At 55.4% G+C, this 20,087-nt stretch overlaps 1 protein-coding gene across 10 annotated transcripts in view; it reads left to right on the top strand.

The window, feature by feature from the left end:
• Positions 1-19,829, top strand: part of TRAF2 (TNF receptor associated factor 2) — a 46,330-nt gene extending 26,501 nt beyond the window's left edge. For 9 of the 10 annotated variants that reach the window (XM_023227571.3, XM_023227567.3, XM_031933993.1 and 6 more), the window contains 7 exons: positions 902-1,063; positions 2,912-2,986; positions 9,524-9,598; positions 13,140-13,421; positions 13,945-14,122; positions 16,683-16,831; positions 18,901-19,829. In XM_023227571.3, coding sequence (XP_023083339.1) covers positions 902-1,063; positions 2,912-2,986; positions 9,524-9,598; positions 13,140-13,421; positions 13,945-14,122; positions 16,683-16,831; positions 18,901-19,119 — 1,140 coding nt within the window. In that variant the 3' untranslated portion in view covers positions 19,120-19,829. The other variant, XM_023227568.1, reaches the window with a different exon arrangement.
• Positions 19,830-20,087: the final 258 nt, after the last annotated feature.

The following is a 20,087-nucleotide window of genomic DNA, read 5'->3' as shown; positions in this document are numbered from 1 at the left end:
GCCTCGCCTGACACTTAGCCTGCAGCACCGGCTCCTGCCTCCCTAGACTGCATCTTGTGGTGTCTTCCCGGCCCTGCCTCCACTGCCTGCCTTCCCTGGTGTTCTGGCTCCAGAGGTCACTCTATCAGGTTGTCAGCTCCAGGAGGGCAGGGCCTCTGCCCAGCTCATGGGTGGCTCAGTGTGTGGGAACGTGTGGGCTCCTGAGTGACCTTCCTGTGTGTCACTGGCCCTCGCCTGTCTTCCTTGTAGCTTAGGCCCTTTCCAATGCACGTGCTGTGCAGCTAGAACCAGCCTGTCCCAGGCCTAGCTCCTGGCACCTTGGCCTGGTGGGCTTGTGCCTCAGGCCTTTGCTGGCTTCCTGGTGCTGGAGGCAGAGGCCACCTGCCCTCATGCTATCTCCCGTGCGTGTTCCCTGCCCCTTCACACCTCCCACCTACAGTGAGAATGGGGCTGCGACTGGCAAGACTCAGCCTGGACCGTGTTCTGCTTGGTTATCAGAGCAAGAGCGTGGCCTCCTTTCTCGGTTAGGAGCTGGTGTGTGTGGCAGGGACCTGCTGGTGCAGAGCAGGGATTGTGCACTTGGCTGTTTGAGGGGGCAGATAGGGGAGCCTGGCGGTGACAAGGCATCCACACACAGACCCCCGTGGCAGAGCATCTCCTCAGCTCAGGGTGGGGCGGAGAGAGTGGAGACGAGGACACCAATCTCCTCCTGCCCTGCCACCTGTGGGAGCCCTGAGAGCTACCTGCAGAGGGCGCCCCCAGGACAGGCAGGGAGGATGGCACCCAGGACCCGCATGCAGACACCAAACCGGCACTGTATCGCCTGGTGTCCTCCGGTGAAGCTGTGGCTCTCTGAATGTCCCACGCGAATTCTACTGACACTTTCTCCTTTTGTTGCCAGAGCTGCCACGAAGGCCGCTGCCCGCTCATGCTGACCGAATGTCCTGCATGCAAAGGCCTGGTCCGCCTGGGTGAAAAGGAGCACCACCTGGAGCACGAGTGCCCAGAGAGAAGCCTGAGCTGCCGGCATTGCCGGGCGCCCTGCTGCGGGGCAGACGGGAAGGTGCGTGCGGTAGAGCAGCAACCTGTGTGACTGCAGCCGTGCGGGGCTGAGCTGGGGAGCTGCGTGCTGGCCACTAGGGCTGCGTTGGCCCCTTTGCATTCGTTCCCCACCTCGGCCCTTTCCCTGGAGACATGCAGGTGGATGTTTCTTGGCAGAACTGGGAATGGGTGTAAAGTTAATGCCGAGGCCTTTCAAAAACATTTTTGTAAGCTAGGCACGGTGGCTCATGCCTGTCATCCCAGTGCTTTGGGAGGCTGAGGTGGGTGGATCACGAGGTCAGGAGTTTGAGACCAGCCTGGCCAACATGGTGAAACCCTTTCTTTACTAGGCCGGGCGCGGTGGCTCAAGCCTGTAATCCCAGCACTTTGGGAGGCCGAGACGGGTGGATCACGAGGTCAGGAGATCGAGACCATCCTGGCTAACACGGTGAAACCCCGTCTCTACTAAAAAATACAAAAAATTAGCCGGGCGAGATGGCGGGCGCCTGTAGTCCCAGCTACTTGGGAGGCTGAGGCAGGAGAATGGCGTGAACCCGGGAGGCGGAGCCTGCAGTGAGCCGAGATCGCGCCACTGCACTCCAGCCTGGGCGACAGAGCGAGACTCCGTCTCAAAAAAAAAAAAAAAGAAACCCTTTCTTTACTAAAAATACCAAAAATTAGCCAGGCATGGCCAGGCGCGGTGTCTCGCGCCTGTGATCCCAGCACTTTGGGAGCCCGAGGCAGGCAGATCACGAGGTCAGGAGATCGAGACCATCCTAGCTAACACGGTGAAACCCCGTCTCTGCTAAAAATACAAAAAAAATTAGCCAGGCGTGGTGGTGGGCACTTATAGTCCCAGCTACTCAGGAGGCTGAGGCAGGAGAATTGCTTGAACCCAGGAGAGAGGTTGCAGTGAGCAGAGACTGCGCCACTGTACACTAACCTGGGCAACAGAGTGAGACTCCGTCTCAAAAAAAAAGAAAAAAAGTTTAAAAGAAAAAGCATTTTTGTCTTAGAAAAGTCTACATGCATCAGGTAGAGAGTGCAGCGGTGGGTATGTGTCCGTCCTCGCCAGGCCTGGGCGTTGCCCACGAGACAGTTGCTCAAGTGTGACTTCGTGTTTACCCGAAGCATTGGTGAGAACGCACTTCTGCGGTGCACAGAGCTACAGTCGCTAGCGCCGTGTCTGAGCTGTAGCTGTGACTGTCCACATGGCCTGCAGCCTGTGTCTGCATCCCTGTTGTCTGTCTTTGCCTTGGTGTATTTGGATCACGATCCACACAGGGTTCTTGCCTTTGGTGGAAATGTCTTCAGGTCTCTCCCTGCCTCTGGGGCCCTGGCATCTTTTTTCCTGGGCTCTTGTACTTCAGGAGCCCCACTTCGCTGACCTGTCCCCACTTCGTGTAAACTGTCAGATGGACGGGCCTGACCAGAACACATCTGGGGCGCCAGGCCCTCCGCAGTGGCACATCAGGGTCTATCTTGGAGATGTCCCGCACGCAGCCAGCCCAGTCCATCCGCCAGACCCTCCCACCGGCCTCCCCTCCTGGCGGGAGCAGCGTTTCCCCATCTTCACGGGGGCCTTTGTTTCACGTGGCTTCCGACTCTCCTCTGGTGGCTTGGGTCTCCCTCGCATTGCCCTGGAGCTGTCAGAACAAAGAAAACGTTAAGATCTCCGAGGCTCCTGGGTGGTGTTGGCAGGATCATGCCTGGGAGGAGCGCCGTCCTGTGAGGCTCGAGGGTGACCACGTGCTCCTGCAGCCCCTCAGCGCTACTCAGCCCAAGCACTGTGTGCCACCCTCCACCCCCACTTGCCACCCATGCCTGGCGTTGACGTCCACCCTCATGCTCCTGATCGCTTCTTTTGAAGGCGCACCACGAGGTCTGCCCCAAGTTCCCCTTGACTTGTGATGGCTGCGGCAAGAAAAAGATCCCCCGGGAGAAGGTGAGTGTCCTTCATGTCCTCTGAGGACCGCGGGGCGGGGCCCATGTGTTGGCCGTGAGGGTCCCGTGGGGTGGGGGGGCAGGTTATGACCTTTGTGCCCAAAGGAACCGCAGTGCAAAGCCCCTGTAACGTTGGGTCATGGATGCGTTCACGGTGGCGGCTGATCTCCTGAGTGGACTGGGGGCTGCTCTCCTGAGTGGACTAGGGGCCAGGTGGCTGAGTCCCGAGCCCTCTTCTTCATCCTCCAGTGTACACAGCTGCTTACTTTTGGGCAAGTCACTTCCCAGTTATCCTGAAAATGGAACATTAAAGTTCTCATAGCCCTCCATGTGCTGCTTACAAGAAATGTTGGTACTGACTTTGATGCTGAGTGTTTACAGCAAGCAGCCAGGGTGGAGACTGGGCGCCCTAGTCTGGTCTGCCGCCACAGCAGTGAAATGTTGGTGCGTCGCCTGGCAGAACCTCGTCCCTGGCATCCTTACTTTGTCAGGAAAATGGCTTCTCGCCCAGTTAAGAGTTAACTGCTGCAGATGACACCTTTAGGAAAGGAAGCTGGGAAATAATACACATGGAGACGTTTTCCCAGACTGCCTCCCTTATTGGAGGTGAGGGTAGCTTGTCCAGAGAGGCTGAAGCTCTGGAAGGGGAGGTGGCACCTGCTCTGTGTGTCAGAGGTCGGATGTGGAGGCCTCACAGGTGGCAGTCCCCATCTGGGCAGCTACAGGAGGGGTCAGGCTGGCCGGGCCCGCCCGCAAGCTCAGCCCGACAGGTGTGTGCCTGTCTTTCTGGTTTGCTTCTGTTTAAATACGGGTCACAGCCCAAGTCCTGAACCGGGTGGGGCTGGGGGATGGGACGGGGCTATCTCCTCACCTTTGTCCACTTGTCTGTGAAATGTCCCACGCTGTGAGCTTGGCCAAGCGCTGTCTGAAAGCTCCTTTGCCTTCGCCTGGAGACTGAAGCTCACACTCGAAGCTTGATGGGGGGTTTGTCTCGTCGGAGCGCCATAGAGGCTGTGGCTGCTGCCATGCCCCCTTCAGAGGCCAGGACGCCTGCCTGGGGCCCGTGTCTGCAAGGCTGTGTCTCCTGCTGGTAGGGCCTGGAGGTGCCTCTGAGAGGCGCCCTCTGTGCGTGCCCTGGTCTGCGTCAGCCCTTGTCTGTCCTGAGGGGATTTACGGAGGAGTCAGGAGGTGATTCTTTCCTTGAGACTTTGTTTCCAGAGTAAAAGACAAAGACAGTCGCCCATGGCCGGGCGCGGTGGCTCAAACCTGTAATCCCAGCACTTTGGGAGGCCGAGACGGGCGGATCACAAGGTCAGGAGATCCAGACCATCCTGGCTAACACAGTGAAACCCCGTCTCCACTAAAAAATACAAAAAACTAGCCGGGCGAGGTGGCAGGCGCCTGTAGTCCCAGCTACTCGGGAGGCTGAGGCAGGAGAACGGCATAAACCCGGGAGGCGGAGCTTGCAGTGAGCTGAGATCTGGCCACTGCACTCCAGCCTGGGCGACAGAGCCAGACTCCATCTCAAAAAAAAAAAAAAAAAAAAAGGACGGTCGCCCAGGCAGCACAGTGGTGTCTGGTGGACTTTGTCCCCATCACTGTGAACACCTGGCTTTCTGCGCGCATGGTGCGTTTTCATCCCGTCTTTTTTTTTTTTTTTGCCTCCCGAGTAGTTTGGACTATAAATGCCCACCACCAAGCCCAGCTAATTTTGTTTTTGTATTTTTTTTTTTTTTTTTTTGAGACGGAGTCTCGCTCTGTCGCCCGGGCTGTAGTGCAGTGGCCGGATCTCAGCTCACTGCAAGCTCCGCCTCCTGGGTTTACGCCATTCTCCTGCCTCAGCCTCCCGAGTAGCTGGGACTACAGGCGCCCGCCACCTCGCCTGGCTAGCTTTTTGTGTTTTTTTTTTAGTAGAGACGGGGTTGCACCGTGTTAGCCAGGATGGTCTCGAACTCCTGACCTCGTGATCCGCCCGTCTTGGCCTCCCAAAGTGCTGGGATTACAGGCTTGAGCCACCGCGCCCGGCCTGTTTTTGTATTTTTAATACAGATGGGGTTTCACCTTTTTGGCCAGGATGGTCTCAATCTCCTGACCTTGTGATCCACCCACCTCAGCCTCCCAAACTGCTGGGATTACAGGTGTGAGCCACTGTGCCCCGCCTCTCTTATCTTTTTTTCATGTTGCAAATCTTGGTTCCTAACACTGGTAACATATTTACTTTATGTTATATATACAGTAGGTTTAAAATTTAAAAACACCTGCTGAGCGTGGTGGCTCACGCCTATAAGCTCCTTTCCCTTCACCTGGAGACTGAAGCTCACACTGGGAGACTGAGGCGGGAGGATCACTTGAGGCCAGTTCGAGACCAGCCCGGCCAACATGGTGAAACTCCGTCTCTACTGAAAATACAAAAATTAGTTGGGCATTGTGTTGCACACCTCTAGTCCCAGCTCCTTGGGAGGCTGAGGTGCGAAAATTGCTTGAACCCAGGAGGTGGAGGTTGCAGTGAGCTGAGATCGCACCACTGCACTCCAGCCTGGGTGACAGAGTGAACGCCTGTCTAAAAGAAGAAGGCAAGGCCGGGTGTGGTAGCTCATGCCTGCAATCCCAGCACTTTGGGAGGCCAAGGCCGGTGGATCACCTGAGGTCAGGAGATCAAAACCAGCCTGGCCAACATGGCAAAACCACTTCTCTATTAAAAATACAGAAATTAGCCAGGTGTGGTGGCGCAGGCACTCCTGTAATCCCAGCTACTTGGGAAGCTGAGACAGGAGAATCACTTGAACCCGGGAGGCACAGGTTGCTATAAGCCAAGATCGCACCAGTGCACTCCAGCCTGGGCCACAGAGTGAGACTCCATCTCAAAAAAACAGTAAACAAAAACCAGCAACGTGACTTCTGGTGATGAGGCCACCTGTTTCTTCACAGCTCTTTTTGTTCTTAGAAGTACATCTTACCAAGACATAGGGTCTACATACCATGTTCTGAGGTCAATTGGAATACATTTTTTCTTTGAGTTTATGGTAGATGTGGTATGTAGTTCATTTGCTTCGGGTTCTTTTAAAATGTGAGGTTTTTTTAAAGATTTGCTTTTGTTCTTTGACGATGTAAACTATTGGCCTGCTGTCTATCAGTCAGAGCTGTGCAGAGGCACCAGAGCTGCCTCCCTTCAGGCTGTGACTCGTCCTCCCAGCCCCTCCTCTCCATCTTTGCTGGTTTTGCTGGAGCCTCTCTTGGTGGCCACGCTCTCAGGGCTTGGTTGGGTTCCTCACCGCTGCCTGGGACATGTGCAGGGCTGAGCCAAGCATGGGGCGGTGTGTGTTGGGACCTGGTCCTTTGGAGGCTGGCCTGTGGGGCTCGCTGGACAGAAGTGGGCCTGGGCCTCATGGCCGAACAGCCCAGAAGCCTCGGCAGTCACGGACACCTTTTGTTTGATGAGGTGTTTGCCCCTTCATGATGACACTGGCAGGAACCATGGGCGGGCGGTGTTTAGCGTTTCCTGGGGGCCTGGGGGTTGCCGTCTCGCCTTCACAGGAACCTAGGGCACCCTTTATCAGATGAGGAAATTGAGGCTTACAGAGGCCAGGCACCCAGCTGGCTTTCAGCTCCATGGATGGCCCAGGTGGGCAGTCTGGGGGGACTTGTCTCTCCTCGTTTCCAGCAGTGCCTTCTCTCACACCTACCCTCCCTGGGCGCTCCCACCCCCATTCCCAGCATGCTGCACACACGCCAGATTCCTGGCCTCTTCTCCGTCAGCTTCCTGTGGTGGAAATTTCTGAGCCTGGACAGAGGAAAGAGAGTGTGTTAGAACTTGGGGCCCTGCTGCAGCTCAAGATGGGGGGTGTCCAGTGCCAGTTCTGTTTCATTCCTGCCTCCACTTCTTCCTGCAGCCCAGCGTTTCATCCGAAAATACTTCAGTGACAGCACAGGGATCCTTGCTTTATTTTAAGAGAAAATATATTGTGGGTTCACACTGATGTTTGCATTTCAGATTCTTACCCAACTTCCATGTTGCTGTCTCCTTTCTACAGAAAGTCATGGTTCCTGTTGACATTGCTGTACATAAGAACAGTGTCAGTAGCACTGACTGTGATCCATGGCGAATTATATGATGACGAAGTTCTCTTTCTAGTTCTCTTTGCTTTTAGAGTCTGTATTGAGTTGCTGTGTGATAAGTCATTCGAAGCAGCATCTCTGGGCAGGCGGCTGTCTCAGTATGCCACGGAGGCACATTTGTTTCATTTTGCTTTGAGTTTTAAAGATTGCTCTTAAAAAAGAAAAAAAGGGCCGGGCGCGGTGGCTCACGCCTGTTATCCCAGCCCTTTGAGAGGCGGAGGTGAGCAGATCACCTGAGCTCAGGAGTTTGAGACCAGCCTGACCAAAATGCAGAAACCCCGTCTCTACTAAAAATACCGAATTAGTCGGGTGTGGTGGCGCACACCTGTCATCCCAGCTACTCGGGAGGCTGAAGCAGGAGAATCGCTTGAACCTCGGAGGCGGAGGTTGTGGTGAGCTGAGATCAAGCCACTGCACTCCAGCCTGGGCAACAAGAGCGGAAACTCTGTCCCCGCCTCCCCCCGCAAAAAAAGGGCTGGGCGCAGCAGCTCACACCTGTAATCCTAGCACTTTGGGAGACCGAGGTGGGAGAATCACCTGAGGTCAGGAATTCGAGACCAGCCTGACCAACATTGTGAAACCCCGTCTCTACTAAAAATACAAAAATTAACCAGGCATGGTGGCACATGCCTGTAATCCCAGCTACTCGGGAGGCTGAGGCAGGAGAATCACTTGAACCTGGCAGGCAGAGGTTGCAGTGAGCTGAAATTGTGCCATTATACTCCAGACTGGGCAACAAGAGAGAAACTGTGTCTCAAAAAAAAAAAAAAAAAAAAACTTTTGTAATTTTGTAAAATGGTTACATGGCACTAAAGCGAAAACTGCAAAAAAAAAAGTGCATTCTGAGACCTCACAGGGAAATATGTCAGGCTTCCCGTGCGCAACACTGTGCGGTAGTTCAGAAATTTGCATTTCCATAAGCATTGTGGGAGCACCATTGCCACTGTGACGTGTGAGAAACACATCAGTCCTCTATGTCACGGGTCCACACCATGGATCCAGCCAACTGTAGACTGGAAATGTTCAGGGAAAAATGCATGGAATAGGCGTGGATGTTTTTTATTTTTATTTATTTTTTATTTTTTATTTTTTTTCGAGATGGAGTCTCGCTGTCACCCAGGCTGGAGTGCAGTGGCGCGATCTCGGCTCACTGCAAGCTCTGCCTCCCAGGTTTACACCATTCTCCTGCCTCAGGCTCCTGAGTAGCTGGGACTACAGGTGCCTGCCACCTCGCCCAGCTAGTTTTTTTTTGTATTTTTTAGTAGAGACAGGGTTTTACCATGTTAGCCAGGATGGTCTCGATCTCCTGACCTTGTGATCCACCCGTCTCGGCCTCCCAAAGTGCTGGGATTATAGGCTTGAGCCACCGCGCCCGGCTGGATGTTTTTTATTGACACAGCGTTCACGTTGTATTGGTCGTGAATCACCGAGAGCTGATTTAAGGTGTAAGGGAGGGTGTGCTTAGGCTCTGTGCAAACACTCTGCCGTCTTCCATCAGGGACGAGCATCCTTGGGTTTCAGGGACCCTGAGACCAACCTCCTATGGGTGGCAAGAAACAGCAGAGTCTCCAGGGGCTTCTGACGGGCACTTCCCAAGCTGTGGTGTGACCGAGCACATCTGTGCTTCTCTTGCTGTTTATGACTCCTACCCACTTAATGGTGTTTTTGGTTTTTTGTTTGTTTTGGGGGGAATTGTGCAAGGTTCTTATGTTATTGTTTCTGGAAACTGATTCACAGTTAGGGCCGTTTCCCTCGTCCTGGGTATGTGGGAATCCTGTGCTGCGTCTGGTGTTTGTGGGTTTGATTCTCTCACACCCAGGGCTGCGACACACCTGCCATGTCACCTGGGCAATGGAGGAGGGACTTGGGTTTCATGTTTTTCCTCGGGCTGTTCCCACATCCTTAGACCAGTGTCAGATACCACAGTGTTGGGCTCTGTTTCTTCCCTGGTTCGATGCTCGTGTCATATGTGAGTGTCTGTGTGCACTTGGCCCCTTTCTGGATTTTACGTTTTGCTTCATGTTGTGTCCGTGTCATCCTGCACCACCGCGCACCAGGTGAGCAGTGGGTGTTTGTCTCTGGGTTTTGAACCTAGGCCCTGGGGCCTCAGCACTGCATGTCCTGTGGACTGTGATAGAAGGACAGGCGTGCCATGTGACACACAAGCTGGGGTCTCCACAGGTGTCCCGAAACGCTTGCCCATCTCAGTTACTGGCACAGTGTGCATGTTCACACAGGTGTGTGCACGGGTGTGTGCACATGTTGCTTTGGAAATGGGCTGTTGGGTTTCATTCGGTGTGAGAGTGAAGAGGCCAATGGGGCAGGTCATGTAACCCTCTGTGTAAATCACTGTGGTCTGTGTGGAAGTGCTGAAATGCATCAGAACAGAGAAAGGTGGCAGTGTGACGCCATTCCCTTGTAGTTTCAGGACCACGTCAAGACTTGTGGCAAGTGTCGAGTCCCTTGCAGATTCCACGCCATCGGCTGCCTCGAGACGGTGAGTCTGGGGGTCTGAGGTTGGGCGTAGTCTTCACTGCCTCCAGCCCAGCGCTTCCTGGGTTCCTTCCGGCTGCTCCTCAGCCTCCTCTGCAGCACTGCCTCCCACCCCGGCTGAGTGTCCCCAGCTTGGTCTCTGGGCTGGCAGCCCTGTCCACTCCCATCCTCCTGGTGGCATTGTAGTGCCTGGCTTTGACTGCCACCTGTCTCTGAGGATGCCCAATGCGTGTGCCCACCTGTCGCCTTGAGCCTCCCTGGGTGTTGAGTGCACATCTCAGATGTACCCGGCCAGCTCGCCACGACCACTTCTTGGCTGCCGTCTCCCTGCCCCCATCTCACACAGAAAAGGGCAGCACTCTAACCCAGCGGCTCTCGCCAAGCCCTCCGCCACCAGCAGGCACTCGGGCCCCTCCTCTCGCCTCACACTTCACATTCAGGCTGACAGAGATCTCGTCTGCCCTCAAATGGTTCCTGCACACCTGGACCCCCCATCCCCCCAGCCGTCACTGCCCTGTCCACGTCGTCCTCATCTCTCACTGGGACCCAGGCTCAGGCGCTTATGGGGCCCCCGTTCTTTTCCGCTCTGGCGTGTTCACAATTGGAAATCAATCACAACTCTTCCTCACAGCTTCTCATTCAGAGCGGCCTGCTCCTGTGATCTTTCCTCCCCTCGGCTATCGCCTCTGCCCTGCTCGCTGGCCTGAGCTTCCTTGGGCATGCCCACTTGTGCCCACCCCAGGCACTTGGACACTGGCACAATGGCCAGGCGCCTGGGTTTCTCCGGGTGGACCCCCCTGCTCCACCCCTGCAGACTCTGCCCCTCTGTCGCCAGCACCTCATGTCTCTGTCTCTTGTCCGTCTTGCCCTGTACAACAGGAGCCCCTTGAGATCAGGACCCTCGAGGAGTACTGGGCCCAGAGGTGGCCCCCAGCTGAGGTGTGTGCCTGATGGATGGAGGGGGCAGGCCGTGGGTGCAGACCCTCCCCTGGCCAGCTCGCTGGGCGGGCACCTTCCTTGCTTGGAGACAGGGATGCCTTGACGGTATTTGTAGTAGAGTCAGTTGCTGACTTGATTCTGTGTGGCCTTAGGTCTTGTGTTTTCTTCCTAATAACGGTGAAAAGGACTGTTTTCTTTGTCTGCGTTGGATAGTCTTCTCCTCTCCGTGTTCTTGTCTGTTTCCCGCTCCGACCTGGCATCTGCCATCTCCAGGAAGCCTGGGCTTCCCATGCGGGAGGTTGTTTAGAGACCACCTGGGCCTCAGTGGTGCTCGCTGCCGCCACCGTGCTCCTTGTTTCTGGGCCTTTTGGTGTTGAGGAATGAGAGCGAACACAGCAAGAGTGTGTGGCGACGCTCGCTTCCCGTTTGCACAAAGGGTCTCCCCATGCTGGTGCCCACCCCAGGCTCAGCCGGGACCTGCTTTTTCCATGCTGCACACGGCGTGGTCCCAGCAGCACCCGTCTCTGAGCAGATGCGAGGCAAGCTCTCGTCCAGCTGTTTGTCTTTTGAATGCCCTTCTGCTCTCTGGGTGGCTGTGCCTCTAGCTGGGTACACGTGTAAGTCCATTTGTTTCTTTCACTGTGGTTTTTTTTAAGAGTGTCTTTCTTATTTATTTATTTATTTATTTATTATTTATTATTATTATTATATTTGTGGCTGAGTCTTGCTTTCTCGCCCAGGCTGGAGTGCAGTGGCATGGTCTCAGCTCACTGCAGCCTCTGCCTCCTGGGTTCAAACAATTCTTGTGCCTCAGCCTCCCAAGTAGGTAATGAAAGGCCCAAGTAGCTGTGATCACAGCTGTGCACCACCACGCCCAGCTAAGTTTTGTACTTTTAGTAGAGACGAGGTTTCACCATGTTGCCCAGGCTGGTCTCGAACTCCTGACCTCAAGTGATCCTACTGCCTCAGCCTCCTAAAGTGCTGGTATTAAAGGCATGACCACGCCTGGCTCATTTTTAAATTTTGTTGCGGAAATTTGAAAATAATTTAATTGCAAAGTCAGGTCTATAAAATGAGGTATGTTTAAGGCGGCCTAATTTCCACCCCTTCACCTTCCCCCTGTGGGTAGTTTTTTATTTTTATTTTATTTTATTTTATTTTATTTTATTTTATTTTATTTTAGAGACAGAGTCTCACTCTGTCACTCAGGCTGAAGTGCAGTGGCGCCATCTCGGCTCACTGTAACCTCTACCTCCTGGGTTCAAGTATTCTCCTGCCTCAGCCTCCCAGGAAGCTGGGATTACAAGCACACACCCCCAGGCCCAGCTAATTTTTGTATTTTTAGTAGAGATGGGGTTTCACTATGTTGGCCAGGCTGGTCTCAAACTCCTGATCTCAGGTGATCTGACCACCTCAGCCTCCCAAAGTACTGGAATTACAGGTGTGAGCCACTGCGCCTGGCCTATTTCTATATTTATTAGTCGCCCAGGCTGGAAGTGCAGTGGCACCATCTCGGCTCACTGCAGCCTCCCTCTCCTGGGTTCAAGCAGTTCTCCTGACTCAGGCTCCCGAGTAGCTGGGATTACAGACATGTGCCACCACGCCTGGCTGATTTTTGTATCTTTAGTAGAGACGGGGTTTCACCATGTTGGCCAGGCTTGTCTGGAACTTGTGGGTAGGTTTTTTGTGTTTTTTTTTTTTTTTTTTTCAGACAGAGTTTCGCTCTTGTTGCCCAGGCTAGAGTGCAGTGGCGCCATCTCAGCTCACTGCAGCCTCCACCTCCCGGGTTCAAGCAATTCTCCTGCCTCAGCCTCCTGAGTAGCTGGGATTACAGGCGTGCACCACCACGCACGGCTAATTTTGTATTTTTATTAGAGACAGGGTTTCTCCATGTTGATCAGGTTGGTCTCGAACTCCCATCCTCAGGTGATCCTCCCACCTTGGCCTCCCAAAGTGCTGGGATTACAGGCATGAGCTACCGTGCCCGGTCGTGAGTCGCTTTTTAAAAAATCGTGTGCTGCTTTTATTTTTCTTTTATTTTCCTTTCTGTCCCTCCCCCTCTCCCTTCCCCTCGCCTTCTTCCCTTCGTCCCGTCCCGTCCCTTTTTTCTTTTCTTCCAAACAGGGTTTCACTGTGTCAGCCAGGCAGAGATGCAGTAGTATGATCTCGGCTTACTGCAGCTTCACCCTTCTGGGCTCAAGCGATCCTCCCACCTCAGCCTCCGGAGTAGCTGGAACCACTGGCACACACCACCATGCTCGGCTCATTTTAAAAAAATTTTTGTAGACGTGGGTTTTCGCCATGTTGCCCCAGCTAGTCTCCAACTCCTGGGCCCAAATGATTCTCCCGCTTCGGCCTTCTGAAGTGCTAGAATCACAGTTGCTAGCTACGGTGCCTGGCTGCAACTAAGGTCTCTAGCAAGCTTCATATTCTTTAAACATACCTGACTTTCAGTCTGTCATGCACAAGAAGGATCAGCCATGGCCAGGCCACCCAGGCATCCCTATCTCTGGCTCTGGCCTGTCTCCTCAGCTCTGAGGCCCGCGTCCCCGGGTGGCAGCTGAATGGTGGGTGGAGCCAGCAGCCTCCCTGCCCTGTGTCTGCAGGTGGAGGGTGAGAAACAGCAAGAGCACGAGGCACAGTGGCTGCGGGAGCACCTGGCCATGCTCCTGAGCTCGGTGCTGGAGGCAAAGCCTCTCTTGGGAGACCAGAGCCATGCGGGGTCAGAGCTGCTACAGAGGTGTGAGAACCTGGAGAAGAAGACGGCCACTTTTGAGAACATTGTCTGCGTCCTAAACCGGGAGGTGGAGAGGGTGGCCATGACTGCCGAGGCCTGCAGCCGGCAGCACCGGCTGGACCAAGACAAGATTGAAGCCCTGAGTAACAAGGTCTGTGCCTGCTGGGCGGCCAGCCATGAGGAGGACAGTGTAAAGGGGGATAGTGTCTGCACCTCAGCAGGTTCTACCAGGTCCTGAAGCTTTAGAGCCTGGACAGTGTAGAACTCCATCTGCAAACCCCAGTCCAGTCCAGCGTGGTTTCTGTGGAAGGCTCTGGCCCCCTTTGTTTCTGAGTCCTGTTCTCTGAGGGACCCAAACGCTGGAAGGTCATAGAGACCAGGCCGTGGGCGGGAGCCTCCTTTCTCTGATGGGAGGGCAGAGTCAGCCATGGGGATGTGCAAGGCCTGGTGTGGCTTCTGAGCACGCTTGCTGGCCAGGAGCTTCTGTGTGGACTTGGAGCCCCCCACTCTTGGCCAGGGTGGGGTTGGGTTCTTTTGTGCAGGGAGTGGACGTGAGAAACACAGAGCCCAGGGGTGCCCAGGACCACTGTCCTGCTGGAGATCGGTGGGTGTGGGAGGCGGACTCGTGCCCACACCCCTCCGGTAAGAGGGAAGGTGGTTTTGGCACCCGGCAGGTGCAGCAGCTGGAGAGGAGCATTGGCCTCAAGGACCTGGCGATGGCTGACCTGGAGCAGAAGGTCTTGGAGATGGAGGCATCCACCTACGATGGGGTCTTCATCTGGAAGATCTCAGACTTCGCCAGGAAGCGCCAGGAAGCTGTAGCCGGCCGCACACCTGCCATCTTCTCCCCAGGTGTGGTTCTAGGACCCCCACCTCACTGCGGCTGCTGTTTACATGGCATCTGGGTCCCCTCACCCCTGTGACCACATGGGACGGCTCCCAAGGGAGGCTGAGATACGACCCCCAGTGATTCCGAGAGCGGCTGTGCCTCCCTGAGCGGCGAGTGGGGCAGCCGAATATGGGCTGGGCCGTGGGTGCCGTTGGGTAGGGATCGGGGGTGGGGGGTTGGGCTGGCTGCCCTCCTGCTTTGCCTGCCCTCGGGGTGTGCCCCTCGTCACCCACAGCCTGGTCCTCCGGCACATGGCTCTAAAGCAGACATTACATCAACAGGCTCTCCTGCCTGATCGCAGCTCCCAGGAAGACAGGACGGGTGGGGGTAGCCGTGGGGGTGGGACATGGCTCCCAGGGCCTTGGGGCCGAGCTAGTCTGACCCCTCCCAGGTTCAGTTTCCACACGGAGCTCAGGGAGGGTGTTTCTCACACTCCCTTTTTTTTTTTCCCCCCCAACTACGAGTTCTCTTGGGAGGCTGCTCGTGGGGTCTCCCCTGGAGGGCGCTGCTGGAGAGGGGCTGTGTGGTGGCCGCCCAGCCACAGGCTCCTGCCAGGACTGTGCTTCCGGGCACTGCAGTACACTGGTGGCCCCCCTGCTGTCCCTTGAGGCCCTGGCTGACCTCGTGGCAGCCCCAGCCATCATCTCATCCCCGACTCAGGCACTCCCTTTGTGGTCTTTGTTGACATGGCTCAGAAAACACCCTTGTGTGGGCTTTATTTTTACACTGACTTGGTGAACCTGCTGATAGAATCTTAGGTTCTAGGATCAAGACTGAGACATTGTAGGCACCTTTCCTGTTTGAATTTAGCCTAGCGCTCCTGGCGAAACTCCCTGAGCAGCGGGGGCCATGGCTCCTGTGCTCCGGCAGAAAGAGACCCAAGTGTCATCTGGAGGGGCCGCCATGTTCTGTGTGGTGCATCTTGACAAGGCCTTCAGCAGGGACCGGAAACAAAACTCACACTCTTTCTTCTCGGAGTTGAGACTGGAAAAATGACAGATTGTTTTGGGGGAAACTTGAGGGAACAGTCTGGGCAACCTGCAGGGCGTGGCCCTGTTCCTCCAGGGCTGTGAAAGTCAGCACTGCTTTCTGGTGGCGACCTTTCCTCTGCAGCTGCTTGGCTCAGCTGACTGTATATGCTGGGAGCTCTGTACTAAGCGTGAGGTGAAGGGTCAGCATTGTGGAGGCCCTGCCACGGAGGTGGTACTCGGGCAGGAGGACCTGTTTGTGTGGAACATCTGCTTTAAGCAGTGCTGGTGAACACAGTTTGTGTGCGGCACGTGTGGAGGACGAGGACAGGGAGGATGGGCCAGGGCGTGCGGTGGAGGACAAGGACGGGGAGGGTTGGTCCTGGTGCTGCCACAGTGGGGTCCCTGTGTTCAAACGTGTGCACGCGGGGTTCTGTCATGTGGCTTGGAAAGCAGCCTCTGCCGCATTCTGGCTATCATTCACGTCTGTGTCTCGTTGGGTGAGAAGGAAGTGGACTCTGCTTGTTTCGGGGTTCACTCTAGCAAGCGCCTCTTCTGAGGCAGGCTTGGGGCCCACCCTAAGCCCTGGGCCAGTCAGGGGTCCCCTCTGCAGCTCTGCCGAGGCCCCAACCACTGCATTTGGTGGATCTTGCCGTGTTGCTCTACTCATCTTCTTTTTTTTTTTTTTGAGACGGAGTCTCGCTCTGTCGCCCAGGCTGGAGTGCGGTGGCGCAATCTCGGCTCACTGCAAGCTCCGCCTCCCAGGTTCACGCCATTCTCCTGCCTCAGCCTCCCGAGTAGCTGGGACTACAGGCGTTCGCCACCACGCCCGGCTAATTTTTTGTATTTTTAGTAGAGACGGGGTTTCACCATGTTAGCCAGGATGGTCTCAATCTCTTGACCTCGTGATCCACCCGCCTCGGCCTCCCAAAGTGCTGGGATTACAGGCGTGAGCTACCGCGTCCGGCCCTCTCCTCATCTTCTTAAGTTTTAGGGGTTACATTTGGGATTCTTAAAAATGCTTTTTCTGGGCCAGGCGTGGTGGCTCACACCTGTAATCCCAGCACTTTGGAAGGCCAACATGCGTGGATCACCTGAGGTCAGGAGTTGGAGACCAGCCTGACCAACATGGTGAAATCCCATCTCTGCTAAAAATACAAAAATTAGCCGGGTGTGGTGGTGGGCGCCTATAATCTCAGCTACTCAGAAGGCTGAGGCGGGAGAATCGCTTGATCCCAGGAGGTGGAGGTTGCAGTGAGCTGAGATTGTGCCTCTACACTTAGCCTGGGCAACAGGAGAGAGACTCTGTCTCAAAAAAAAAAAAAAAACTTTTTCTAATTTTTGTAATTACTACTTTTTTTTTTTTTTTTAAATGAAATTTGTTTTCATTGGAAACTTAACTGCATAGTTTGAGAAGAAAACTTTCTTTGCACCCCAGAACCTGAATGTTTCTTTGTGAGTGTTTTTGTTCCTGGGGGAGGGCAGCCAGGCAGGAAGAGCCCTGCCCCACCCTTGCTGAGTGTCAGCTCACCAGGCGTCCCTCCTGCCTCCACAGCCTTCTACACCAGCAGGTACGGCTACAAGATGTGTCTGCGTATCTACCTGAACGGCGACGGCACCGGGCGAGGAACACACCTGTCCCTCTTCTTTGTGGTGATGAAGGGCCCGAATGACGCCCTGCTGCGGTGGCCCTTCAACCAGAAGGTGTGAGGCCGTCCCCACAGGCTTTGCTGAGGGCCGTACCTGAGATTCCCTCTGGGCAGTGCAGCTTCTGTGGTACAGGGTTGTGCAGGACAGGGTGGCTTGGGCTCGTCAGACCAGGTGTCTGCAGCAGGCACGTCACCCTGTGGTGCTGTGTCACGCGGTGGAGAGCTCTGGCAGTTTCTGTCCTTTCCATGATTTCTGAGCACTGGTCCGTGACACAAGCAACTGGCTTCCTGACCTGTGAGATAAACATAAATATGACTTAAAAAAAAGCACAAGGCCGGCCGGGCGCGGTGGCTCAAGCCTATAATCCCAGCACTTTGGGAGGCCGAGACGGGCAGATCACGAGGTCAGGAGATCAAGACCATCCTGGCCAACACAGTGAAACCCCGTCTCTGCTAAAAAATACCAAAAAAACTAGCCGGGCAAGGTGGCGGGCGCCTGTAGTCCCAGCTACTCGGGAGGCTGAGGCAGGAGAATGGCGTAAACCCGGGAGGCGGAGCTTGCAGTGAGCTGAGATCCGGCCACTGCACTCCAGCCTGGGCGACAGAGCGAGACGCTGTCTCAAAAAAAAAAAAAAAGAAAAAACACAAGGCCAAGTGTGGGGGAGTATCCCTGTGATCCCAGCACTTTGGGAGGCTGAGGTGGGAGGATTGCTTGAACCCAGGAGTTTGAGATCAGCCTGGGCAACACAGTGAGACCCCATCTCTACAAAAAAAATAGAAAAATTAGCCGTGCATGGTGGTGTGCACCTGTATTCCCAGCTATTTGGAGGCTGAGGCAGGAGGATTGCTTGAGCCCAGTAGGTTGAGGCTGCAGTGAGCTGAGATCACGCTGCTGCACTGCAGCCTGTGCAACAGAGCAAGACCGGGCTCTAAAAAATAAATGAACAAAGGGACAAAGCACAAAATAATGCAGGGTCAGGGGTGCCCAGCTCTAGCCCAGGACTCTAGATGTTGATGGGCATCTAGACCAGTAGTTTGAAAACCCTGCCCTGGAGCGACTGTGCAGAGGAAGGTACACGGCTTCAGAGCCCTCTTCATCGGAGGTGTCATTTATTTATTTATTTTTAAGACGGCGGCTTGCTCTGTCGCCCAGGCTGGAGTGCAGTGGTATGAGCTCAGCTTACTGCAACCTCTGCCTCCCGGGTTCAAGCGGTTTTCCTGCCTCAGCCTCCTGAGTAACTGGGACTACAGGCGCCCACCACCATGCCAAGCTAATTTTTGTATTTTTAGTAGAGACGAGGGTTTCACCATGTTGTCATGCTGGTCTCGAACTCCTGATCTCATGATCCACCCGCCTCGGTCTCCCAAAGTGCTGGGATTGTAGGCGTGAGCCACTGCCCCTGGCCTATTTTGAAAATCAGAATCTATTTTTGGTTGCAGAACTGAAGATCCAGAGACTAGGCTGGAATGAGAAGGTCCCTTCCTTTTGCCACACTTGGCCCAGGCTTGCTACTTCCCCCACCCCCTATAGCTATGGAGCAGGCAGATCAGAGCTGGGCGGGGTGAGGGTGTGGAGGGCCCTCGTCTGTCCAGGCTCACAGCCCACAGAGGCAGATCAGAGCTGGGCGGGGTGAGGGGTGTGGAGGGCCCATAGGCCCTTGTCTGTCCCGGGGCATCCAGGTTCACGGCCCGACAGAGGCTCAGGTTCTCCCTGGAAAGTGTTCCTCATGGGTGGGCAGTGGCTGCTTCCTGATCTCTTTGGCAAGAAAATGTCTTTGCCAGATATATTATTTTTTGTATTTTCCTCATAGTAATTCAAGTTCAGGAGTGATAAGCTTTATCCTAGGACTCCAGATGTCAGTGGACAGGAAAAGCCAGAATGGACACAGGTTCCCCAGAGAGCAGCGGAATGCTGGGGGCTGGGGAGGGCTGGGGAGCCTGGGCGCTGCGGCAGGAGCAAGGCCGCCCACCACGTGGTCTCAGCTGGGCCTCAGCCTCTGGTCTGGGTCCTGGGATGGGCACCTGTGGCTTCCTGCTAGTGGCCCTGCAGGTGTCCAGACCTTCGGGAGCCAGAGCGAGGTGGCCCACAGACCTGTGGCCCCTCCCTGGGGCTCTCTCCTCCAGGTGACCTTAATGCTGCTCGACCAGAATAACCGGGAGCACGTGATTGATGCCTTCAGGCCCGACGTGACCTCGTCCTCTTTTCAGAGGCCAGTCAATGACATGAACATCGCAAGTGGCTGCCCCCTCTTCTGCCCTGTCTCCAAGATGGAGGCCAAGAATTCCTACGTGCGGGACGATGCCATCTTCATCAAGGCCATTGTGGACCTGACAGGGCTCTAACTGCCCCCGACTGGTGTCTGGGGGTTGGGGGCAGCCAGGCACAGCCGGCTCACTGAGGGGCCACCACACTGGGCCAGGGCCTCACTGTACAAGTGGGCAGGGGCCGTGCTTGGGCACTTGGGAGGGTGTCGGCCTGCAGCCAAGTTCACTGTAATGGGGGAAGGAGCCACCAGCCAGTCCTCAGATTTCAGAGACTGTGTGGAGGGGCCTGGGAGACGGGCTTAGCCCAGGGCTGTGGTGGGATTGGCTGAGGGTTTTCAGGTGCTTCCCAGCACAAGCTGCCCTTGCTGTCCTGTGCAGTGAAGGGAGAGGCCCTGGGTGGGAACACTCGGTGTGGGAGCACATCCCAGCAGTGCCCATGTAGCAGGAGCACAGTGGATGACCTTGTGTCCCTCGGGCATGACAGAAAGGAGGAGGGCTGCTCCAGGAGAAGGGCCTCCTGCGGGCCAGAGTGAGGAGGGCCGAGCAGCTTGGTTCTCCCCTCTGGCCCCTGGAGAGAGGGAGTGTTCTTAGACCCCTGGGTGCTTGTCTGCACAGAGCTCTGGTCTGTGCCACCTTGGCCAGGCTGGCTGTGGGAGAGGGTCTGGTCCCACGCTGCCTCTGCTCAGACCACTGTGTGGGGGGTGCACAGCACAGCCTGCGGGTGGAATGTGAGAGCTCATCATCCAGCTCACGAGACAGTTATTAAACCATTCACATCTCTGTGGTCAGTGGTATCCATTTGATTCCAGGTTGCCTGTGGCTTCCAGCCTTGGCAGTGGTGACCCTCTGCGGGTCCTCCTGGCCTCCTCTCCTCTCACAGACCCCTCCCCACAGGGTGCCTGGCCCCTGCCTGCTTCTCTAGCTAGCCAAGCTGTTCTCTCTGTTCCTTACCTGCTGTAAGCTCTCTCTCCTGGAGCCTTGGTGAAGCCCAGTGTTCCCTCTTCTGGAATGTTCTTCCCTGTCCAGCTCCTCTCCTGGGCCTCCCC

The sequence above is a fragment of the Piliocolobus tephrosceles genome, chromosome 14, assembly GCF_002776525.5.
Source record: "Piliocolobus tephrosceles isolate RC106 chromosome 14, ASM277652v3, whole genome shotgun sequence".
Lineage (NCBI taxonomy): Eukaryota > Metazoa > Chordata > Mammalia > Primates > Cercopithecidae > Piliocolobus > Piliocolobus tephrosceles.
The sequence above is the reverse complement of the archived record's forward strand: the minus strand, read 5'-3'. Positions and strand labels throughout refer to the sequence as shown.